The following is a 22,396-nucleotide window of genomic DNA, read 5'->3' on the forward strand; positions in this document are numbered from 1 at the left end:
CAGGGAGCTGGATGGGAAATAGGGCCACCAGGATTAGAACTAGCACCCATATGGGATCCCAGAGCATGCAAGGCAAGGACTTTAGTCGCTAGGGGACTTTTGAAGGTGGTAGGTCTTGGAGCCACAGGGGCAGCACAGCAACGTGTATCTTGTTGCACCACTTTCAGAATGACAACGTTCCTTTTGTCTCCTACCAGGAAGCATACACATATGTGTGCGGGCTACCCAGGTCAGAGACTGGGAAAAGCTCCATGGAACTCTGCGGCTCAAGAGCCTACACCGATCCGATCCAGGGCCTAATTCCTGTCTTCTGCTCTCTTTTATCCAGAATCCTGGTCCCTTAAGAAAGAAGGCAGAGCGGCCCCCAATACAAAGATACAAGATATTCCTGAGAAGCGTTGAAAACAATTCACCATCTTTCATCACTAACTTAATTTTTTTTCTGGTCCCGGCGGCACAATAGACTAGTGGTTAAATCCTTGCTTTGCATGTGCTGGAATCCCATGTGGTCAACGGTGTGTGTCCTAGCTCCTCCACTTCCCTTCCAGCTCCCTGCTTGTGACCTGGGAAAGAAGCAGAGGATGGCCCAAAGCCTTGGAACCCTGCACCCATGTGGGAAACTGGGAAGAATCTATGGGCTCCTAGCTTTGCCCCTTGTGGCCATTTGAGAAGTGAACCAGCGGACAGAACATCTTTCTGTGTCTCCTCTCTGCCTTTACAAGAAAAAAAAAAAAAAAACTTGAAATAATTTTTTTCTTCCTTTTTTTTTTTTTAAGATTTATTTATTGGGGTCCGTGCAGTGGATGTAGGGGACACGAAGGTGTGAAGAGTATTGTTCCATTGCAGGCAGGGCCGCAAGGAACTTCCCGCTGTTTGGCAGGGCCCTGAGGACAGAGGTCTCTACAACCACCTGAACGCAGCTCCACCTTCTTTTGCATGGACACTGGACCACCCTGCAGAAGAATTCTAATCCATCCAGGCGTTGTTTGCTACTATGAGGTTGGCCTTTTACTCAATGTGAGCTTGGAGGTTAATGTCAATAATAATGTCTTGCAAAAGGGCCTTCTATTATTCCTATTGTCTTGGCTGTTCCCATTGATCTTATGCCAATCAATGGACCTACTTTTAGGGTTTCATTCTTTCCTCATTCTTTAGGTTCCCCTTTTCTTTGTGATACAAGATTGAGTTATAGGATAAGAATTGTAGCAGGAACTTCTATTGTTTCTAGGTAAAACTAATGGCAGAATTATCCTTAGAAATGTCCAACTTGACCATGATGTAAAAAGTCTGAGCCAGAGTTTGATTTTGTATAAATAAAGTGGACAGCTTTCGTGTATTGTCCATTATGATCATGAAATCCTAGTGGTCCGTCTGTCTTTCCTCTTTGCGCCTCATCCACACACCCTTCTCGAGTCCTGAACCCAGCTGGAGCTGGACTCTGGCATTTATTTATTTTTATTGCAAAGTGAGATATACATAGAGGAGAAGAGACAGAGAGGAAGATCTTCCGTCTAATGGTTCACTCCCCAAGTGAGCGCAACAGCTGGAGTTGAGCCAATCCTGGAGCCAGGAGCTTCTTCTGGGTCTCTCTTGTGGGTGCAGAGTCCCAAGGCTATGGGCTGTCCTTGACTGCTTTCCCAGGCCACAGCAGGGAACTGGATGGGAAGCGGGGCTGCCAGGATTAAAATTGGAATCCATATGGGATCCTGGCACGTTCAAGGCGAGGACTTTAGCTCCTATACTATTGCTCCGGATCCTCTTTTTTTTTTTTTTTTTAAGATTTATTTTATTTACTTATTTATCCCATATGGGATCCCAGTTGTTGCATGGCAAGGCTTTAGCCACTGGGCCACTGTGCTGGGCCAAATTTTAAAATTTTAAGGAAAATTTAAGATATGACACTAAAATATAAGATGTGGGGCCCGACGGCATGGCCTAGCGGCTAAGGCCCTTGCCTTGAACCTGCCGGGATCCCATATGGGCGCCGGTTCTAATGCCAGCAGGTACACTTCCCATTCAGCTCCCTGCTTGTGGCCTGGGAAAGCAATCGAGGATGGCCCAAGGCTTTGGGACCCTACACCCACGTGGGAGACCCGGAAGAAGTTGCTGGTTCCTGGCTTCGGATTGGCACAGCATGGGCCGTTGCGCTCACTTGGGGAGTGAATCAACGGATGGAAGATCTTCCTCTCTGTCTCTCCTCCCTGTATATCTGACTTTCCAATAAATAAATAAATCTTCAAAAAAAGTAAAATAAATAAAATATAAGATGTGTGTGCAAGGGATTAACAAGTCAGCCCATTTGTCTAGAGTGAAAAAATTGGCCAGTATAGCGGCAGACATCTGACACAGTAGTTAAGTTGCCACCTGGACACCCATATCTAATATTGGAGTGTCTAGTTCAAATATCGGCTTCTTTCACTTTCCACTCCAGTTTCTCTCTAATGCCCTGGAAGGCAGCAAATGATGGCTCAGGTATTTGGGTCCATGACACCAAGGTGAGAAACCCAGATAGGGCTCTGGTCTCGCTTTGTTCAGTCCTGGCTGTTGTTGGCATCTGTAAAATCAGCAGATGCAAGATTTCTCTCCTCTCTCCTCCCTCATCCTGTGCCCTCTGTGCCTCTGCCCCACCTTTCAAATGTATAGATTTGACCATAATGAAATGAAATAAAAAACACAAAGGCCAATAGAGGTTATATTGTGGAAGTCCCTGAATGTGCTGTTAAGGATATTCAGAAAGCATTACAATATGGAGAGATTTCTGAGGTGTGTAAAAGTGCTACTTGCTAACTTGGCAACAGTGAACAATATGTCTACACTTCTTACTGCCATCCAAAAGGCCCTAGTGGGGGACCAGCACTTTGGCGTGGTGGTTTAAGCCCCTTGCCGTGCGGACAGCCCATAGGAATCCCACTTCTGACCCAGCTTCCTGCTAATGTGTTTGAGAAAGTAGTGGTGGATGGCCCAAATTCTTGAACCCCTGCACCTGTGTGGGAGACCCAGAAGAAGCTTCTGGCTCCTGGCTTTGGACTGGCACATTCACAGGCAATAGGGACATTTGAGTAGTGAGGCGTGGGATAGAAAATTTGTCTCTCCTTCTCTCACAGTAACTCTTTCAAATAAATAAAAATCAATATTTCTTTTTGTGTGTTAAAGATTTATTTGTTTTTATTGGAAAGGCAGATATTACAGAGAGAAGGAGGAACGGAAAGATCTTCCATCTGCTGGTTTAATCCCCATATGGCCACAATGGCCAGTGCTGAGTTGATCTGAAGCCAAGAGTTTACTCTGGATCTCTCAGATGGTTGCAGGGTCCCAGGGCGTTGGGTCATCCTCTACTGCTTTCTCGGCCACAAGCGGGGAGCTGGAAGGGGAGTGGAGTTGCTGGAACACTAACTGGTATCCATATGGGATGCTGGCACTTGCAAGGCGAAGATTTGGTCACTGAGTCATTGCGCCCAGCCCATCTTTATTATTTTTTTCTCCAAAGATATATCTATTTCTTTATTTGAAAGGCAGAGTTACAGAGACAGAGGGAGGGACAGAGAGAGAGGTGCTCCATATACTGGTTCATTCCCCAAAAGGCCCTGATACCTCCAAAGCCAGGAGCCAGGAGCTTTTGTTAGATCTTCTGCACTTGTGCAGTGGCCCAAACACTTGGGCCAGTTTCTGCTGCTTTCCCATGCAATTAGCGGGCAACTGGATCAGAAGTGGAGCAGCCAGAATATGAACCAGTGTCATATGAGATGTGACGTCCCTCACCAGCAAAGTCAGCACTATAGTTTTTTTTTTTTTTTTCCCATTGTTTAAGTTAAGAGATGAAGGGGCCTGTCAGGGAGGTATTAAATCTATCTCCATTTGAGCTTGACTGTCCCCCAGTTATACACCCATAGGCTTATTCTTGGCTAAGTCCATTCACTAAATCCAACACCTTGCACCTAGCTGCTGGTGTTCTGAGGAGAGAGCAGAACTTTGCAGCTAGTCTTGCCCTCAAGGAGCTGATTAGCAAACTCAGCCACTTCAAAGGGCCCTTGGTTGGGGAGACAACGTCCTCCGGCGATCCAGTCAGGTCCACCTTCTCTCCCACACCACCTCCGGGAGTCCTAGGCGGCCCCTGCACTCCAGCCCTCACGGGGTCTGCTTGGGGGTCTGGCGGATCCCGCCACCCACCCACCCACCCCACTCACCCCACCCCGAGGCCGTCCCATCCACCTGGGCCCGAGGCCCCCAGCGTCGCCGCGCGGTCCGCCGGGGCCGGCCGAATGCCGCGAGGCCCGCGCAGCTCGGCGGCGGCCAGGGGCGGGGCCGGGGGGAGGGAGCGGGCCGAGCCGCAGCGCTGAGCCGGGCGGGCTGCGGCCACCGGAAGAGTCGCGGTCGCCAGCCCCGCGCCGGGGGAGTGCAGGGCGGAAGCGGCGGCCGCGGCCGCGGCGGGCGGCGCTGGGACCCGGGAGCTCCGGGAGAACAAGGGAGCTGGCGCCGCGGCCGGCCGCCGAGCTGGGCTGAACCGCTGGGCCGCGCCGAGCGCGAGCGCCGCCGCCGACCGAGAGGCCCGGCTCGGCCGCCCGAGCAGGCCGCGCGCGGGCCGCCGGGCCCGAGCCGGGGCCATGGGCGAGACCAAGATCATCTACCACCTGGATGGGCAGGAGACACCGTACCTGGTGAAGCTGCCCCTGCCCGCCGAGCGCGTCACCTTGGCGGACTTTAAGGGCGTCCTGCAGCGGCCCAGCTATAAGTTCTTCTTCAAGTCTATGGACGATGATTTCGGGTGAGCGCGGCCTCCGCCCTGCCTCGGGGCGCGGTGGGGGGCTGGCCTCTACTCCCCTGGCCTTCTCGGGGCCACCCTGGCCCCTAGCCCTGCGCTCCCCCTCCCCCAGCCGCAGCTTTTGCCGAGGCCGGGATTCCGGCCCCTCCAGGGACTCCCCGTTCTTCTCTTGAGGGTGGAGGATGGAATCTGGGCCTCCTAGTTTGGGGGCTGGGGGAGCGTACAACTCTTCAAAAGGTCAAGTCCCCCCGCCCCCCGCCCCAAACCTCCTCAGAGACCTCACTGAGGGACACACACCCCCCTCCACCCGATCTCGTAGTCCTGCTACCCCTTCTGTGTCCTCCGGTAGACTTGGGGGCGTTGGGCCTTCCTTCGCCTTCCCCATATTTGGATCTGCAGCATCTGAGGGCCCGTCCGTGGAACTTTGAACTGGGGGAGGGGGCGTTCGGGGATGCTCCGGTGGCGCCAGGCCGGTGCAGACCTGGTGTTTATTTAGCCGTCTCCCCTCCGGCCCCTGAAGGCTGCTTGGAGATTGTCTAGAGGGGACGGGTGCCCGAACCTGCGGGAGCAGCCTTCCCCTAATCCAGGTGCTGATCCCTGCCAACTGGGGCCTTTCCCCTGGAGTTGGGGCCAAGGCCGATGCTGGAACGAGGGGGTGGGAAAGAGCCGGGAAGAGCTCTGGGTGTTTGTCCTCTCCCCAGCGGGGTCTCCCCTTGGGCTGCAGGGGCTCTGGGACTCAGTTTGCATGTAACGACTTCCCCTTTAAGAGGGGATGGAATGTTGGAGGAAGGTTCTTAGCAGCTGGCTTGGGAGGGGGGAGTCTGGCTGATTCTCTCTCTCTCTCTCTCTCTCTCTCTCTCTCTCTCTCTCTCTCTCTCTCTCACACACACACACACACACACACACACACACACTCCCTCCCAGCTCCCCCTGGGGACTGGGGGAGGGGAAGCCCCCACACTAGCCTGCCCCACATTAGCTGGGCGCCGGGCCCTCACCTCTGGAGGCCTCAGAACTGAGGGAGGGAGGGACATAAGTGTTCCCCAGGTTTCCTCCTCCAGCTGGCTGCCTTCCCAGGACCCTGGCCCTCGGGAGCCCCAGGAAGCAAGCCCCTTCTGTGTCCATCTGGCCTGTTTGGCTGTGGCCTTCTGCCCTGGAACTCAGGGTGTGGGGAGGCCCCGGAAGCCCGTGTGTGTCAGTGTGTAGTTCCGTGGGAATGTGGGTGTCAGTGTGCTTGCTGCGCCTCCCCTGGGGTTGGTTGGGGGGCTACTAGTATGATGATGACTGCCTGGGCACTCCAGCTGAGAAGATTCTTGAAGAATGAATTAATCTTGAAGGAGTAGGGGCCTTGACCTGGTAACAGAAGGGACCAGAATGCAACCTGGGTGGGGAGGCAGATGCTGTGTGTGGACAGAAATGAGATTGAGAAGAACCAGCCAGAGGATGCCTTGCTAGACCTGTTCTGTACCCTCCACTGGCCGGTGCCTGCTAAGCTTACATCTCTTGGGGGCTGTCTTTCCTTTTCCCAGGCCTAACTGCAGCCAAGCCCTAGACCCTGCTCACTCTTTCCTTAATAGTTTTCTTTAAATCCTCTGTCAGTCCACACTTTTCTATTTCTTCTCTCTCTTTCTGTCTCTCTTTTTAACATTTGTTATTATTATTATTTTTACTTGAAAGGCACTATTACAGAAAGAGAGAGAGGGAAAGACAGATAGATGTTACTTCTGCTGGTTCACTCCCCAAGTGGCTGCAACAGCCAGGGCTGTACCGGACCAAAGCCAGAATCCAGGAACTTCTTCTGGGTCTCCCATATAGGTGCAAGGGTCCAAGGACTGGAGCCATGCTCCAGTGCTTTACTAGATGCATCACTGCCGCAGTCCAGCTCCAGCTGAGTTCGGAACTCGCGAAGGGTGCGTGGATGAGACGCAAAGAAAGAAAGAGACGGACCAGTAGGAACTCTTGACCATCGTGGACGACGCACAAAAGCTGTCTGCTTTATTTATACAAATTCAGTAAAACTCTGGCTCAGGCTTTTTACATCACGCTCAAGCGGGGGGGGGGGGGGGGGGGGGGTTCTCAAGATAACTCTGCCATTAGTTTCATCTAAGGCTAGGTTGCTATTCACCTGGCACCTGGCTAGGAAAAGGTTCTCAATAGATGATGCATATCAGTCAGTAGCACATTCCTACCACAATTACTTTACAGCTAGGTCTTGAAACAGTCAAGGAAGGAAGGGCCCTAAAAGATCAAAGAAAGAGGGAAAGAATAGATTCCCACTACACCTGAAGACAGAACACCCTTGATTAGCATAGGATCAAAAGGGGAGTTAGCACCCTTGATTAGCATATTGCCACAGGATGCAGCCGGAACAGCAATAACAGCTTTTTGGCTAAAAAATCGGCAACAGCAGTATCAGCTTCTAAGCTCCCATTGATATTTAACAGTAACTCCGCGAGGCAGACAATTTACAGAAATTTCAATGGGGTTGTCCGGTGTCCATGCAAAGGGAGGCAGAGCTGCATTCAGGTGTTGTAGAGACATCCACCGGGCCTTGCCACACAGCGGGAAGTTCCTTGTGGCCTTGCCTGCAATAGAACGATACTCTTCACACTTTCCTGTCTTCCACACCCATCACACGGACCCCAGCACATCACCAGCGAGCTGAACCAGAAGTAGAACAACTGGGATGGAACCAACATTCATATGGTATGCCAGCATTGTGGGTGCTGGCTTAATCTGTGCCACTGTGTTGGCCCCTCCTCTTTATTTTTTCTTAGTCTGATCCAACCAATAATATGAAATTACAGGTCTGATTGTCCTCTGTATATTTCCTTCTGAAACACATTAAAAATAGATACTCATCTGAGCAATATTTCTTCTAGTGCTTTAGTCAACTTGCATACATGAGCTGTGCCTTCGTGAGCTCTCAGAATCTGCCACTGTAGCAGGATTGAGAACAGCGCTAAAAATGAAGTGGGCAAGATTGGTTTCCCCTTTATCCCCACAGGGATAATTGAGCAAAAGACTTGGTTGGGCTGTCTTATCACAGAGAACAAATAGCTGAGGAGCTATTATATATAGGTTTTATCTATTTATATCTATTATATATATTTTTTCATCTATTTGGTAAACTTTTTGTGATGCTTCCAGTACACCAAGCACTGACCTAATGCTGTCCAAATCTTCATTCACTGAATCCTCATAACAGCCGAGTGAAATAGGCCATGTATCCCCAGTCTGTAAATGAGGGAAGGGGAATGCAGGAAGTTCAGAGCTCAAGGAACTTGCTCAAGGTCACACAGCAAGTAAATAGCATATCTTGATTCACCATCAGAACTTTTCCTCCAAAATCTGAAGCCTTACTCACACAATTTCAATTCCAGGTGACATTACTTAAAAAAAAAATTATATATTTGAAAGCCGTTGTTAATAGAGAAGAAGAGACAGAAGAAATCTTCCATCAGCTGGTATGATTCCCATATGGTGGTAGGCCTGGCTGAATCCAGGAGCTTCCCCCTGTCTTGCAAGTGGGTGGCAGGGGCCCAAGCACTTGGGACATCCTCCGCTGCTTTTCTAAGCACATAAATAGGGAGTTAGAACAAAAGTGGGACAACCAGGATTCAAACCGTTGCCCATATGGTGCCACATTGCCACCCCACACTCTCAAATGAGAATGTTGTCTCTATGATAGAGATGTGTCCCCTAGGAGAGAGATGTAGAGGCCCCTGGGGCGGCCATTCATCCTGGCCCCAGGCCAGTGACCCCTGCTGGGAGAGGGGAAAGTAAATCAGAGGAGGAGGGTTGCGCTCTCCATACCAGCTCACCCCTGAGGTTCTGGGTGTTAGTCCTGAGGACGCCCAGGTGCCCTCTGGTCTCCAGAAGTATTTTCAAGCTCAGAGTAATCCCAGCACTCCTAAACTATTTGAGAAGTGGAAGAAGGACAAACATTTCAGCGCTGAGGAGATAGCTGATGGATAGAAAGGATAGGTACCCGCTGCTAGACTTGAGCTGGGGAAATGCATCAGGAGGGCAGATGAACTCAGTTTTTTTTTGTTGTTTGTTTTTAAATATCATTTTATGACACAGTTCCATAGGCTCTGGGATTCCCCCAGCCCCTCCCCAAACTCTCCTCCCATATTGAATTCCTCCATATTGTTACAGTAGTACAGATCATGTCCAGTCATGATTCCTTCATTGTGGGTATGGACCATCCGGAGAGTCCAGCATCTTATTGTCCAGATAAATTCAACAATTTCATTGGGAGATCATCCTTGGTCTGAAAGTAGAGTTGGTAGAATATCATCTCCTCCAATGAGATGCCACTACACAACTTCAACCACAGGAAGAAACATCAAAATTAACAACATCATGAAGTTAATTAACATGGTATTGAGTGACCAATATGTTAGAAAATGCAAGTTCTTTTTTTTTTTTTTTAAAGATTTATTTATGTTTTGTTACAAAGTCAGATATACAGAGAGGAGAGACAGAGGGGAAGATCTTCCGTCCGATGATTCACTCCCCAAGTGAGCTCAATGGCCCATGCTGTGCCGATCCAAAGCCAGGAACCAGCAACTTCTTTCAGGTCTCCCATGCGGGTGCAGGGTCCCAAAGCTTTGGGCCGTCCTCAACTGCTTTCCCAGGCCACAAGCAGGGAGCTGGATGGGAAGTGGAGCTGCCGGGATTAGAACTGGAGGCCATATGGGACCCCGGGGCGTTCCAGGCCAGGACTTTAGCCGCTAGGCCATGCCGCTGGGCCCAGAAAATGCAAGCTCTTAACCACATCCTGTAACTACTTCTTTGGCATCTCAATTTTAATGTATACACAACTAGCTACTAGAAACCTTTTTTCTTTCTCCCAAGCTAACATGTTTTTGAGTTTAACCTAAATCAGAGTGGCACAGGAGCAGTGGAAGGATCAACGTGAACACCCATCATATATATAACAGCTGAGTACAAACTTAGCATCAAAGTTTCTATGCAGTTAGGTCTTGTTCAGCATTAACAGTCGTAAATTGATAAAGTTTTTTGGAGAGAAAATTAAGCCACAATTTAAACTTTGCAGTATATACTGATTAAGCATGGTTTTACAGAACTTTGCATTTTAACAATTGAAGAATAGAAAAGTTTTAGGCAGATGAACAGAGAAATCTCCAACAACCCAGTGAGTAAGGAAGAATTTAACTCTACATCCTACCTAGTAAAGTCCAGGAGAAGCAAATAGGAAGCCTGACCAGTAAGTATAGGCTGGAGCTCAGTTTTTGTTGCTTCCCACTCTGTGTCACACACTGGCCCGTCTCTGGCCTCTTAAATCAGTGTGCTTACCCTGCCTTCTTAGCTCCGTGTTCTCCCATCCTCCAGGGTGAGCTTTCTTTGAGAACATCATGGTACCTTATTCTCTTTCTCTCCACATCCCTAGCCAGTGCCTGGCCAGAACCTGACACTGGAGGGTAATGCTCAGCAGATGTCTCTTCTCTGCACACATCTGCTGCTTCTCCCTCTCTGCCTGCTTCCCACTTACCATGCATTTACAAGAACTGTCTGCTGGGAGGCAAGGCAACCCCTATCAGAATAAGGCAGATTCCAGGCCTGGTGCTGTGTACACATGTGCTCAAGTCCGTTGTTCTCTCAGCACCTCCCGCCTTTTAGCTGGATGAACAATGAATGTTGAGCAGATATTTGGTCCCTGCCCTTAAAAACTTATACCTAGTTAGAAAGAAGTTGTAGATTCCAGTAAAAATTGACCTAGCAGTGAAGCTGCCTTTTGGAATGCCTGGGTTTAAGTCAGCTCCAGCTCCCAAGTTCAGCTTCTTACTAATGCAGTCTCTGGGAGGCCGCAGGTGATGACTCTAGCAGTTGATCCCTGCCACCCACATGACAGACCTGAAGATGGAATTTCTAGCTCCCAGCATTAGCCTAGTCTAGTCCTAGCATTGTGCACATTGGCACATTGTGGGGGATGAACTACTGGATGGGAGCATAACCAACTTACTCTCCCTACCCCCACCAAACCCATCTCTGTCTTGCAAGTAAAAAAAAAAAATAAATAATGACCATTGACCAACTTAGTAATAAGTTTTTATTGTATGTCTAGACAGTGTAGGCCATAGCAAGAATTTAAAAAATCTCATTTGCCTTGATGAGACAAAGATAGGAAAGCTAATAAGTGGTAGAATTGCGATCTGAACCCCTATTTGTCATACTGTGCTTGGACTCTGTGTGTGTGCGTGTGTGTGTGTGTGTGTGATTCGTGCCGTGGAAGCCTGAGCCATTTGGCTCTGTAGTGGTGGGGGAGGGCCTGGCTGAGGTCCCCCATGGCTGCTAAAGATCAGCTGATGGTTGTGAGTCAGCAGAGTCTGGGCGACCTGTCAGTGACCCCCAGAAGAGAGAAAACATCTGTGATGCTGTGGGGCCTGCTAAGGGAGGGAGTGGGGACTGTGTAGACAGATTCCCACCACGGGGCTACCACTCCCTGCAAGGCAGGCCATAGAGTCCACGCTGTGCACCCCCTTCCCACCCCTCTTCCTTTGAGCCCCAGCTCGATGCAGGGCTGCAAGCTTGGGGTACCCCGTGGGCAGTCTGGCGGTGAGTCTGAGCTACTTCTGTCCCTTCTTTCCAGTCTCCTCTGTCTCTTGACTGTGACCTGGAACAGGATGATTTGGAGCAGGCTGCCTTTTTTAGGGTCACTGTAGAGTTGGAAATGGTAGGGGAGCCAGAGCTGAATGGGAGGGAGATGGGCAGGTTCGGCTGGCAAACTTGGCTGTGAGTCCAAGAATGTAAGCATCACAAGGAACCAGATGTGTTCCCAGCACTGGGCAGAAGCTGCTTTAAGAATAAGGGGAAACAGGGCCTCTCAATGTCTTTCATTGCTGTCATCCTTTGCCATGAACTCTAGACATGTGTCATTTTCAGCTCTGCTCACAGCTTCCTGGCCCTGTACTCCTGGGTGTTTGACAATCTGATGTCCTCACCTTTTCTGTTCCCTTCCCTGACTCCACCCCAAGTCCATGTCTGATTCTACCTCACTACATTCTCCAAGCCAGACTACATGGCCGCAACCACATCCACATCCCTCAGGCCCCATGTCACTGCCTTTCACCACCCACCCTCCACAGAGACCCACATTAGCTCTGCCTTCATACAGGAAAGACTGAAATACAATGGGAAAAGTTTGGGTTTAGGAGTTCAACAAGTGTAGGATGAATTCAGACTCTGTGGCCTTGGCCAGGTTGCTGAATGTTGCTCAGTATCCTTTTTCAGAAAATGAAGATTGTATTGTCTACCTAATAAGGCTGACATGAAGACTGTATATTCTAACTGTAGGAACACCTAAGAAGGATAAGCCAGTGAAAATAGGTAAGATTATATACGTTAAGGCAGTCTGGCCAGGATGCGCGCTCTAGTTCTTCACTTACTTAGGCGGTATGAGTTTAGGTGAATTACCAAATTTACCAAACCTAGCTTTCCCCATGATGTACCTACTTTATAGTGGCATCCTCGGATTAAGTGCGATCACTTATAACTCTTCAGTTGTCTTAAGGGCATCTGGTCCTTACTAGTTTCCTAAAATTCCAAGCCCACGCCTCCCAGGACAATGTCAGGATTCCTAGGTGAGAAGAGAAGGACAGTGGTGATTGTGTGCTTTCTGCCTACTTTGGGGTCGGAAGGAAAGAGGAGGGCCGTGTGGGAGTTGGACACAGCGCTGAGATTCTCAGGGGTGGCCTGGGGCAGCCATGAGCCTTTTGTAGGTGGCAGTCACCTGACAGAGAAGCTACCCCAGAAGGCAGCTGGTCCCTGTGGGGCTGGCATCTTCCAGGTGGTGACAGAGAGCTGCCCTGGGGTGACCCTTGCTGTGCCCATCTGAACAGGCTTGTGCTGTTGCTCGAATTCCTGACTCGGTGACCCTCCATTTTGATGCTAGAATGTTCTCTCTGACATCCCCATTTTCCTGCAGGGTGGTGAAGGAAGAGATCTCAGACGACAATGCCAAGCTACCCTGCTTCAATGGCCGCGTGGTGTCCTGGGTGAGGAACCTTGCATCCACCTGCATCCCTGTGCAGGGCCAGAGGGAGAGGAGGCATTATTGCACTTGTAGCTAGTGGTAGCTGCTTTAATATTACCATCTCCCTAGTGTGTTGTTGTTGTTGTTGTTTTTAAGATTTGTTTTTATTGTAAAGTCAGATATATATAGAGGAAGAGAGACAGAGAGGAAGATCTTCCATCCACTGATTCACTCCCCAAGTGGCTGCAATGGCCAGAGCTGAGCTGTATTGAGGCCAAAAGCCAGGAGCCTCTTCCGGGTCTCCCACTCAGGTGTAGGGTCCCAAGTCTTTGGCCGTCCTCAACTCCTTTCCCAGGCCAAGAGCAGGGAGCTGGATGGGAAGTAGAGCAGCCAGGACATGAACCAGTGCCCATATGGGATCCTGGCAGTTGCAAGGTGAGGACTTTAGCCATTAGGCTACCATGCTGGGCCTTCTCCTTTAGTTTCTTTTCTTTTTTTTTTTTTTTTTTTTTTAAGATTTAGTTATTTTTATTGCAAAGTCAAATATATATAGAAGAGGAGAGACACAGAGGAAGATCTTCTGTCTGCTGATTCACTCCTCAAGTGACCTCAATGGCTAGAGCTGTACTGATCCAAAGCCAGGAGTTCTTCCAGGTCTCCCATGCAGGTGCAGGGTCCCAAGATTTTGAGCCATCCTCAACTACTTTCCCAGACCACAAGTAGGGAGCTGGATAGGAAGCAGGGCTGCCAGGATTAGAATTGGCGCCCATATGGGATCCTGGCAGTTGCAAGGTAGGGACTTTAGCTATTAGGCTACCATGTTGGCCCCTCTCCTTTAGTTTCTAATGAAATTATTTTTTACCTCACAGTCTTAGCCTCTTCAAGAAGGGTGAGAGTGGTAGAAAGCAAGAAAAAAAAATGGGAGCAGAATCGGAACAAAAATATCCTCTGGGCGCATTAGGCCAGCTGCTCTCACCTGCTGATCCATGCCTTGGACCCATATACCCACTCTGCTTCACCCCCCATACCTCCCAGCCTTCCTGCCTTCCCATCACCCCCCAGGGCAGGGGGCTGTCCTCATACAGCTCTGTTCCTTTTCCCTTAATGTCTGGCTTTGTTCCCCGTCCTTCAAGGCCTTCATGCCCTATCTGATGCTCCTTGTTCCTGTTACCCTGTAACATAGTTCCCCTCATTTTCTCCCCATCAGCTGGTGTCAGCTGAGGGCTCACACCCAGAACCTGCCCCCTTCTGTGCTGACAACCCAGCAGAGCTGCCACCACCTATGGAGCGCACCGGAGGCATCGGGGACTCACGACCTCCATCCTTCCAGTGAGTGTGACTTGAGGGAGGGTAGGAAGGGCTGTGGGGGAGGGAAGGCTGCCTTAGCTCAGCCCAGTATTGGGGCAGGAAGCCCTCAGCCCACCCAGCCCCTGCCCAGGCCTCTCTTTCCCACAGCCCTCATGCAGGTGGGGGCAGCCAGGAGAACCTGGACAATGACACCGAGACGGACTCTTTGGTGTCCACCCAGCGGGAACGGCCACGCCGGAGGGATGGTCCAGAGCATGGTGTGTGTTTTTCTGGAGCAGGAACATGCTCCCTGCCCCCTCGCCCCACTTTCTGGCCCTCTCTTTTTACTCTTGTGCTACCCTGGGCGCGGTGTGAGCCCAGCTGCCTCATCTCCTGCAGCAGCCCGGCTGAATGGAACTGCCAAGGGGGAGCGGCGGCGGGAGGCCGGGGGTTATGATAGCTCCTCTACCCTCATGAGCAGCGAGTTGGAGACCACCAGCTTCTTTGACTCAGATGAGGATGATTCCACTAGCAGGTGGGGCTTTGGTTCCCTGGGAACCTTGGGCAGGGAACCCTGAGGATACTTGGTCACCAGGGTGGGACATGGGCTTTGTGTCAGAGGGCTAGGCCCTGCAGTGCCTCATGTGGGGCAGGGCTGGGAGCCTGGTGGGGAACGGCTGTGGGCCCCCCAGGTTCAGCAGCTCCACAGAGCAGAGCAGTGCCTCGCGCCTAATGAGAAGACACAAGCGCCGACGGCGGAAGCAGAAGGTCTCCCGGATTGAGCGGGTAGGCAGCCCGGGGTGGGGTGGCTGGCGTTGGGGGCAAGCAGATGGCAAGCCCTTCCAACTCTGGCAAGGCTGGGGCTTCTTCAGCACCCTAGCCCTGAGGCTCTTTGGCTCCAACCCTTGGGGCTGTGGGGCTGAGGGCTAGCCTTGAGGAGGAGGCCCCGGCCGCCTGGCCCGTACTCAAGGCTTCTGTCTCTTCCAGTCCTCCTCCTTCAGCAGCATCACTGATTCCACCATGTCGCTGAACATCATCACTGTCACCCTCAACATGGGTGAGTGCGGGATCAGCATGCTCCAGCACCTGCCACCTGCCAGACCCCAGGCACACTCGAGCACCTTTGGGGACAGAACATGATCCCTGCCTTCCCTGAATTTTCTTTCATCACCATCCACTGATGTCTAAACTGATCCTTTTAGCATCTGTAATTTTGGCTGTCTGGGAGATGAGCACAGGCAGCTTGTGGGTGGAGCAAATGACATCAAGGAGGGCTTACTGGAGTCGGCTTACTGGAGGAAGAGGCTTCCTGGAACCCTTTCCTTTCCATCTTTCAACTTCTGCTTTCTTGCTGTGTGGTGTCTGTCTGCAGTCTGGGTACTGGCTTTAGGAGATAGCTGGATGCAGTAAAAACAGCCCAACTTTGGAATGTAGTGCTGAGTTTGCATTCTGGCTCTGTCACTTACTGCCTTAGGAAGTTATTCCAATTCTGTGAATGTCAGTTGCCTGCTCTGTGAACTGGGCTCCTACAGCTGGGGAGGTGGAGTGAGCATGCATGTTAAACATGCTGAACACAGGGCCTGAGTCAGGTTCTGTGAATATCATTTCTTGCCCCTTTTCATCCTTTCCTAATAAGGGGTTGATGATTGGCCTAGGAACCATGCTTCTCTCTCAAGCACTTCAATTACTCCCTGTAGAAAAGTACAACTTCCTGGGCATTTCCATTGTGGGCCAAAGCAATGAACGTGGTGATGGAGGTATCTACATTGGCTCCATCATGAAGGGCGGAGCCGTGGCAGCTGATGGACGCATTGAGCCTGGAGATATGCTGTTACAGGTACCATCAGCCTTCTGGAGTGGCTGTAAGAGTAGGGGGCTAGGCACAGTCCCTGCCCTTTGTACCCTTCTGCTCAGTGAGAGGAGGACCCTCTGACCCACCAAGCTGAGTCTCCCAGCCCCCACCCCCTAGCACAGCTTCTTGGCCCACTTTGCTGGTCCTTTTCCCAGGTAAACGAGATCAACTTTGAGAACATGAGTAATGATGATGCAGTCCGGGTGCTGCGGGAGATTGTGCACAAACCAGGGTATGGCTCGAGATGGCCCTGGGGAGGATGGGCAGGCATTTCCAGCTGTTGAAATGGGTTCAGTGGCTTCCACACAGCCTGCCCTCAGTAGGACCACCTTGTTTTCAGGCCTATCACCCTGACCGTAGCCAAGTGCTGGGACCCAAGTCCACGTGGTTGCTTCACGTTGCCCAGGAGTAAGTGCAGGGGGGACTTGATCCCACAGGTGGTTGTTGACCTGTCTGAGGCCTGTCTCTCCTTTCTTCCCTGTAGTCCTAACCCCCTGAAACCTACCATGTTGGGCTTGGCAGGGTGGGCAGGCCATGACTCCTAATCCTCCCTGCAGGCGAACCCATCCGGCCCATTGACCCTGCAGCCTGGGTCTCCCACACTGCAGCCATGACCGGCACCTTCCCCGCCTACGGCATGAGCCCCTCCCTGAGCACCATCACCTCCACCAGCTCCTCCATCACCAGCTCCATCCCTGACACAGAGCGTGAGTGCCCAGCCCTGTGCCCTGAGGCAGCAGACTGGGCTAGGTGGGAGGGACTGGTAAGGGTCACTGGGTATCTCTTGCCTGAGCACTGGAGAGGGTCAGAGAGGGGGACTCACCTCATGTTGCAGCTTCCCCAGGGAGCACTCCAGCCCTCACTGAACACGTCTACTTCTGAACCCAGACTGAGCATCCTAGGGACCTCAGTTCCCTTTTGTAAAATGAGACTCACAATGCATGCCTCATCCCAGGTTCCTATGGGGTTACTGAAGGGACATATGTGAAGCCCCATCACAGTGTGTGCGTAGGAAGCACTCGGTGTGCCTTGCTAATGATCACAGTGTGCGTTATACACTGTGCTAAGCCTCACATTGACGTTATTTAGTCCTTCAACCATTCTTGTGAAGGAAGTATTGAAATCCCCATTCTTTACAGAAGGGGAAACTGAGTGTCCAAGAAGTCAGTCTTTTTCCCCCCAGTGGTCCCATTACTATCAGATGGTAGGGTTGGCATGCCAAGTCCTATCTGCCTAACCCTGAAGTTCCCTTCTGCCTTCCTTACCCAGGCCTAGATGACTTTCACCTGTCCATCCACAGTGACATGGCTGCCATCGTAAAAGCTATGGCCTCTCCTGAGTCAGGGTTGGAGGTTCGTGACCGCATGTGGCTCAAGATTACCATCCCCAATGCTTTTATCGGTGAGAAAGTCCTGCGGTGGGAGGAAGGATGAGGGTGAGGAGCTAGGGGCAGGGAAGGCCGAGGGCCCAAATCTAGTAGGCCTCCCAGTGACTGACCAACATCCACATCTCCAGGCTCAGATGTGGTAGACTGGCTGTACCACAACGTGGAAGGCTTCACTGACCGGCGGGAGGCCCGCAAATATGCCAGCAACCTGCTGAAAGCCGGCTTCATTCGCCACACTGTCAACAAGATCACCTTCTCCGAGCAGTGCTACTATATCTTCGGAGACCTCTGTGGCAGTATGTGCCTCCCACTTGCCCTGTTTTCCTGGTGGGGAATGGGGAAGTACCCAGGGATATGGCAGCAGACTCTGGGGATCTAGATGGAGTGGGGAGGGGAATAGAGCTGGGGATCCAGCTCCAGGCCTGAGAGGTCCAGGCCAGGCCCAGCCCTACCTCTCCCTCCTCACATTCCTTATGTGCCCGCTTAGCTTGGCTGGCCAGTAAACTGGTTACTTCTAAAGCAGCATTTGTCTCAAGCCTTCCAAGGGCACTTGCCATTGCTGTCCAGTTGCTATTTCTGTTCCAGAGGAGGGGCCCCTGATCTCTAGCAGGTGGTCTATTCTGGGTCTCAAAACTAGATGCATGGAGCGTCTCTGTGGCCCCTAACCCTCTGGGGTTACCCCAAATGTGTGCAGCAAGGCTAAGCACAGTTCCTGCCCAAGCAGGCTCTACCAGATCCCTAAGGATTGCACCCTGGGATGAAACCAGAGGGGTTGTTCAGGGCTCAGGGAACGTGTTGATCCTGAGGGAGGACCTTCTTTATGTGGAGGCCCTGAAAGCCTAGTGGCCACTCTGGGCTTTTCATGGGACTTTTAAATTCTAGGTGATAAGGAGTGCAATATTTCCCCAAACTTTTTTTTTTCTTGGAGAGTCATTTATTTAAAGGAATTACAAAAAGAGCGTCCACTTGCTAGCTCACTGCCCAAAAGGCCGAAATGGCCAGGCCTAAGCTAGACGCTTCATCTGGGTCTTCCACATGGGTGGCAGGCCTGTGCTCATATTGGATGCTGGCGTTGCAGGCGGCAGCTTAACCACTGTCCCCTTCTGACTCTTCAATAATGACTTCATTTAGAAAGGTCAGGTAAACAGCATTCCCTAGCTCCTGCTCCAGCCACAGTGCAGGCTGCCCTCAGGCTGTCTGTTTGAACCTTTGGACCTACCTCACTTTTCCTCATCTGAAGGAAATGGGAGGCCTTCTTTCTAGGGTAGTGGTAGCATTTTCGGGAGACACCTCAATTATAGGTGTGTAGTACCTCATGGTCCTGTTCTTTCAGCCTTCCACTTTTCCCAAATTCATGTCTGGCTAAAGAAAAGAGGAAGTAGTCCACTAAGAGTTTTGTGCCTTCTCCCAGCTGGCTATGGAGGCAGGGGTTGCCAGGCTGTTTGGCTGAGAATCTGAAATGGTGGCTTTAGCTCAGTGCGTTTGGAAAGGCACTCTTCCAAGGCTGGCTTGGAATAGGCAGAGGGGAACCACAAGGGGTGAGCTTCTCTGGCCACCAACTACCACTGCTGCCTTACTCGAACTGGTGCTGGGGGCCTCTTCTGGTCAAGGGGTATAGGGATCTGGGGCAGACCCTGCTTACCCAGCCTTCTCTCCCCAGACATGGCTAACCTATCCCTACACGATCATGATGGCTCCAGCGGTGCTTCAGATCAGGACACGCTGGCCCCCCTGCCACATCCTGGGGCCGCCCCTTGGCCCATGGCTTTCCCTTACCAGTACCCACCACCCCCACACCCCTACAACCCGCACCCTGGCTTCCCAGAACTGGGCTACAGCTACGGCGGGGGCAGTGCCAGCAGTCAGCACAGTGAAGGTGAGGAGCTGAGACCACGGTGGGGGCCCCCTGAGAGTCCCAGGACTCCTCTCTGGTTCTGACCGTCCCTTGTGCCTACCTTGTCCCCTTGCAGGCAGTCGGAGCAGTGGCTCCAACCGCAGTGGCAGCGATCGGAGAAAGGAAAAGGACCCGAAGGCCGGGGACTCCAAATCGGGCGGCAGCGGCAGTGAATCAGACCACACTACCCGCAGCAGCCTTCGTGGGCCGCGAGAGAGGGCCCCCAGTGAGCGCTCAGGCCCGGCGGCCAGCGAGCACAGCCACCGGAGCCACCACTCACTGGCCAGCAGCCTGCGCAGCCACCACACGCACCCGAGCTACGGCCCTCCTGGAGTGCCACCACTCTATGGGCCTCCCATGCTGATGATGCCTCCGCCGCCTGCAGCCTTGGGGCCCCCTGGAGCACCCCCGGGCCGTGACCTTGCTTCGGTGCCCCCTGAACTGACCGCCAGCAGACAGTCCTTCCGCATGGCCATGGGAAACCCCAGTGAGTTCTTCGTGGATGTGATGTGAGCAGGCTCCCCCATCCCCTGTTCCGTCCCACCCCATTCCCGAGCCGGTCAGTCCCCCCCCATCCGTCCGTCAGTCTTTTTTACTGTGTCTGGTACCTAAAAGGGAAATAAACAAAACTAAACCGAGGCGCACTAACTGCTAGCTAGCTGGCGAAGTGAGGAGGGGCCCCTTCTCCACCCACTCCTCAGCCCCTAACCTGCCTCCGGCCCCAGCTTGCCTCTTTGCCCATTAACCACTGTGCAGTTTCCTCCTTGCCCCAGAGTCTGGACTTGCTAGTGGTGTCCTGCTCTGCCCCCTATACAGGCCAGGAGCTGAGCTGACCCTGGGGTGTCCTGTCAGTTTTCACTTAACCATTCATTCAGCTTCCCCTTGTTGGCACCCTGCCCCCCACTCCCTGCATGTGTGCAGGTCTCTTGAGGGTGTCTCATGATACTGACACCAAAACCCGCTGCCCTTGCCTGCCCCTCCTAACTGCCCCTGCTTGCAGCCTCAGTCCTGCACCCTGTTGTCTTCAGGAGCCATTTGTGCCATCCCTGCTTGTATCCAACTGGGACCACGCCTGCCCGTGTGCTAGTTTCTCCAGAGCCTAACCCCACTAACCGGCAGGCTCTTCTCACTCATGGGCCTGAAATATTTCTTTTCTCTCTTTTTTTTTCTTCCCCCACTTTTTCCTGGGCCTGGAGCAGCCAAGAATTTCGGGCTCTTTGACTTTCTGTGAGCCCCGAGGGGAGGCCCAGCCTCTGAGGAGACCAGGAGCCCTGCTTCAGCAGCACCTCAGGGCTTCCCAAGGATGTTCAGCCCCCACACCCATACCACATTAGGTCCCTGGGCTTCTGGGGAGGGCCCTAGGCTTGCCCCACACAGGTCAGAGTGCCCCCTCTCAAGAGAACACACTGTATCTCTACACACACACACACCCCACACACACACATGTGCACCTATGCAAGTTTGCTCACACTCAGGGCTGGTCCCTGCAGAAAGGGCTGGACCCTCTCCTTTACCCTTAGTCATTTCCCAGGTTATGGGGCTGGTCCCCTGTCTTCCCTCTCCTCTTCCTTTTAACACTTTTAGTCTCAGACACACACACATACACACGGCCAGCATTGTTCCACCTGGATAAAGCCTGCAAGCTGAGCTCATCAAAGGACTCCCCACGACTGATAGGCCATTTGTGGGCCCACAAGACACTACATTCATGACACCCCAGAGCACAGCCGCAAGGGCCTAGAGGCCAGCTTTAGACAGGGGTCTTCTGGGACTTGCAGACATAGTGCCAGGTTTTCTTACTTTTTACCTCATTCTCTTTATACAGATCAGGCCTTCTCTCTTTAAGCCTCTGTGATAAATCCTGGCTCCTTCAAGTTCCCATATTTTCAGGGCTGGGGTGTCAAGAGTAAGATGAGATCATTCGCTCTAAGCTTTGGAGCTAACCAAGGTAGGGCTGTTAGCATTGATTTCTCCAACAAACACTTCCTGGAGTTCTGCTGGGCAAAGGCTGTCTTTGTTGAAATTTGACTCAGTCTTGCCTGCTCCCTGGGAGTTCTGGGTTTACTCCCTCCTTAGACCACGGCTTCCTCTAGCCATCACCACAGAGCTGTTTGCTCTACTTGCTTCCACTCTTGCTCATGACAGTGTCAATGCTTCAATTACTCCATCCTTTGGTGCACTTCTCTTTCTCTATTACTCTCCAAACGGTGTCCTCCATCTTGACATCTTCAGTGCTGCTGACATGCTGGGAATTTACCACCTATGTTGCTCCAACCCCAACTTTTCCCCAGTCTCAGCAGAGTATTTTTTATGAAGACCTGGACAGTCTCATGGACCTGTCTACATGAACTCAACTCATGCCTCCCTCCTTCCCCTCCGCGCCGATCAAATGTGTTCCTCCTGCATTCCAGTGCTGATCACCTGCATCGTGACCTGCATAGGTTCACTGACTAGGAACATTTATGGGCTTAAGTTCCACTCCCCCCCCCCTTTTTTTTTTTTCATATCTTACAAGTCATCATACCATATCCACTGCATCCAACAGCCTTTTTGGAATTTGGCTTTTCTTTCCCCTCTGCCTCTACTTTAGTTCACTAGAGTGTGGGATTTGGACTGGGGTTGTTCTGAGTCTGAATTCTAGCTCTGATCCTTTCTGATTTTGTGATAGGAGAGTTATCTAACCTCTCTGAGCCTTGGCTCCCTCCTATGTAAAATGATAATAATACCTACCTCACAGGGTTGTTGTGAGGATTGAAATTAGAAAATTGTACGAAAAGTGCCTAGCACAGTGCCTGGCACAGACTAGAGTAGGTGCTCAATAAATGGTAGCTATTATTACAACGGTCATCATTACTGTTTATTCCACCTTGATAGGAGTATGTTTGAAAGATGAAGCTTTTGCAGGTATGCACGAAGGTTTCGATGCTGGTCATTCAAGGGCTTCCGGTCGTGAGAACACATCTTCGTCCTGCTACATTCTGTCTTCTGGCTGAAGACTGCTAGGGACAATACTAAACCAGATTTTCAGGGAATCTGCCCACAGAGAGAAAAGAAGCCCAAGATTTTTCCTTCTAGTCCTGAAAGACCCAGGCAGGCCTTTCATGTTTGAGGGCTGGTTCTGTTTCTTTTCACCTTGGATGTGAAGATTAATTCTGTTCACCAAGAGGGCATTGCCAGTCCCTTGGCCAGTGAAGTTCGACTTGCTAGCGTTTTCT

General features: G+C 51.6%; 1 protein-coding gene across 4 annotated transcripts; it reads left to right on the top strand.

Moving 5' to 3' along the window:
• The first annotated feature begins 4,368 nt into the window (after window positions 1-4,368).
• Window positions 4,369-22,013, top strand: DVL3 (dishevelled segment polarity protein 3). 4 transcript variants are annotated; one of them, XM_041002801.1, is made up of 16 exons: window positions 4,369-4,762; window positions 12,714-12,783; window positions 13,969-14,090; window positions 14,217-14,326; window positions 14,448-14,583; window positions 14,741-14,834; window positions 15,036-15,105; window positions 15,746-15,885; window positions 16,056-16,132; window positions 16,241-16,308; window positions 16,458-16,607; window positions 17,170-17,301; window positions 17,416-17,583; window positions 18,948-19,163; window positions 19,258-19,668; window positions 20,381-22,013. In XM_041002801.1, exons 1-16 carry the CDS (start codon window positions 4,602-4,604, stop codon window positions 20,410-20,412), a joined length of 2,157 nt encoding a protein of 718 aa, XP_040858735.1. In that variant the 5' UTR covers window positions 4,369-4,601; the 3' UTR covers window positions 20,413-22,013. The 4 variants fall into 4 exon arrangements, with proteins under 4 accessions (XP_040858735.1, XP_040858737.1, XP_040858736.1 ...); XM_041002803.1 differs by having other exon boundaries at window positions 4,536-4,762; window positions 16,509-16,607; window positions 19,258-22,013; XM_041002802.1 differs by having other exon boundaries at window positions 4,566-4,762; window positions 14,451-14,583; window positions 19,258-22,013.
• Window positions 22,014-22,396: the final 383 nt, after the last annotated feature.

This window comes from Ochotona curzoniae, unplaced genomic scaffold (genome assembly GCF_017591425.1).
Source record: "Ochotona curzoniae isolate NIBS_2020 unplaced genomic scaffold, NIBS_Ocur_1.0 scaffold_2587, whole genome shotgun sequence".
Taxonomy (NCBI): domain Eukaryota; kingdom Metazoa; phylum Chordata; class Mammalia; order Lagomorpha; family Ochotonidae; genus Ochotona; species Ochotona curzoniae.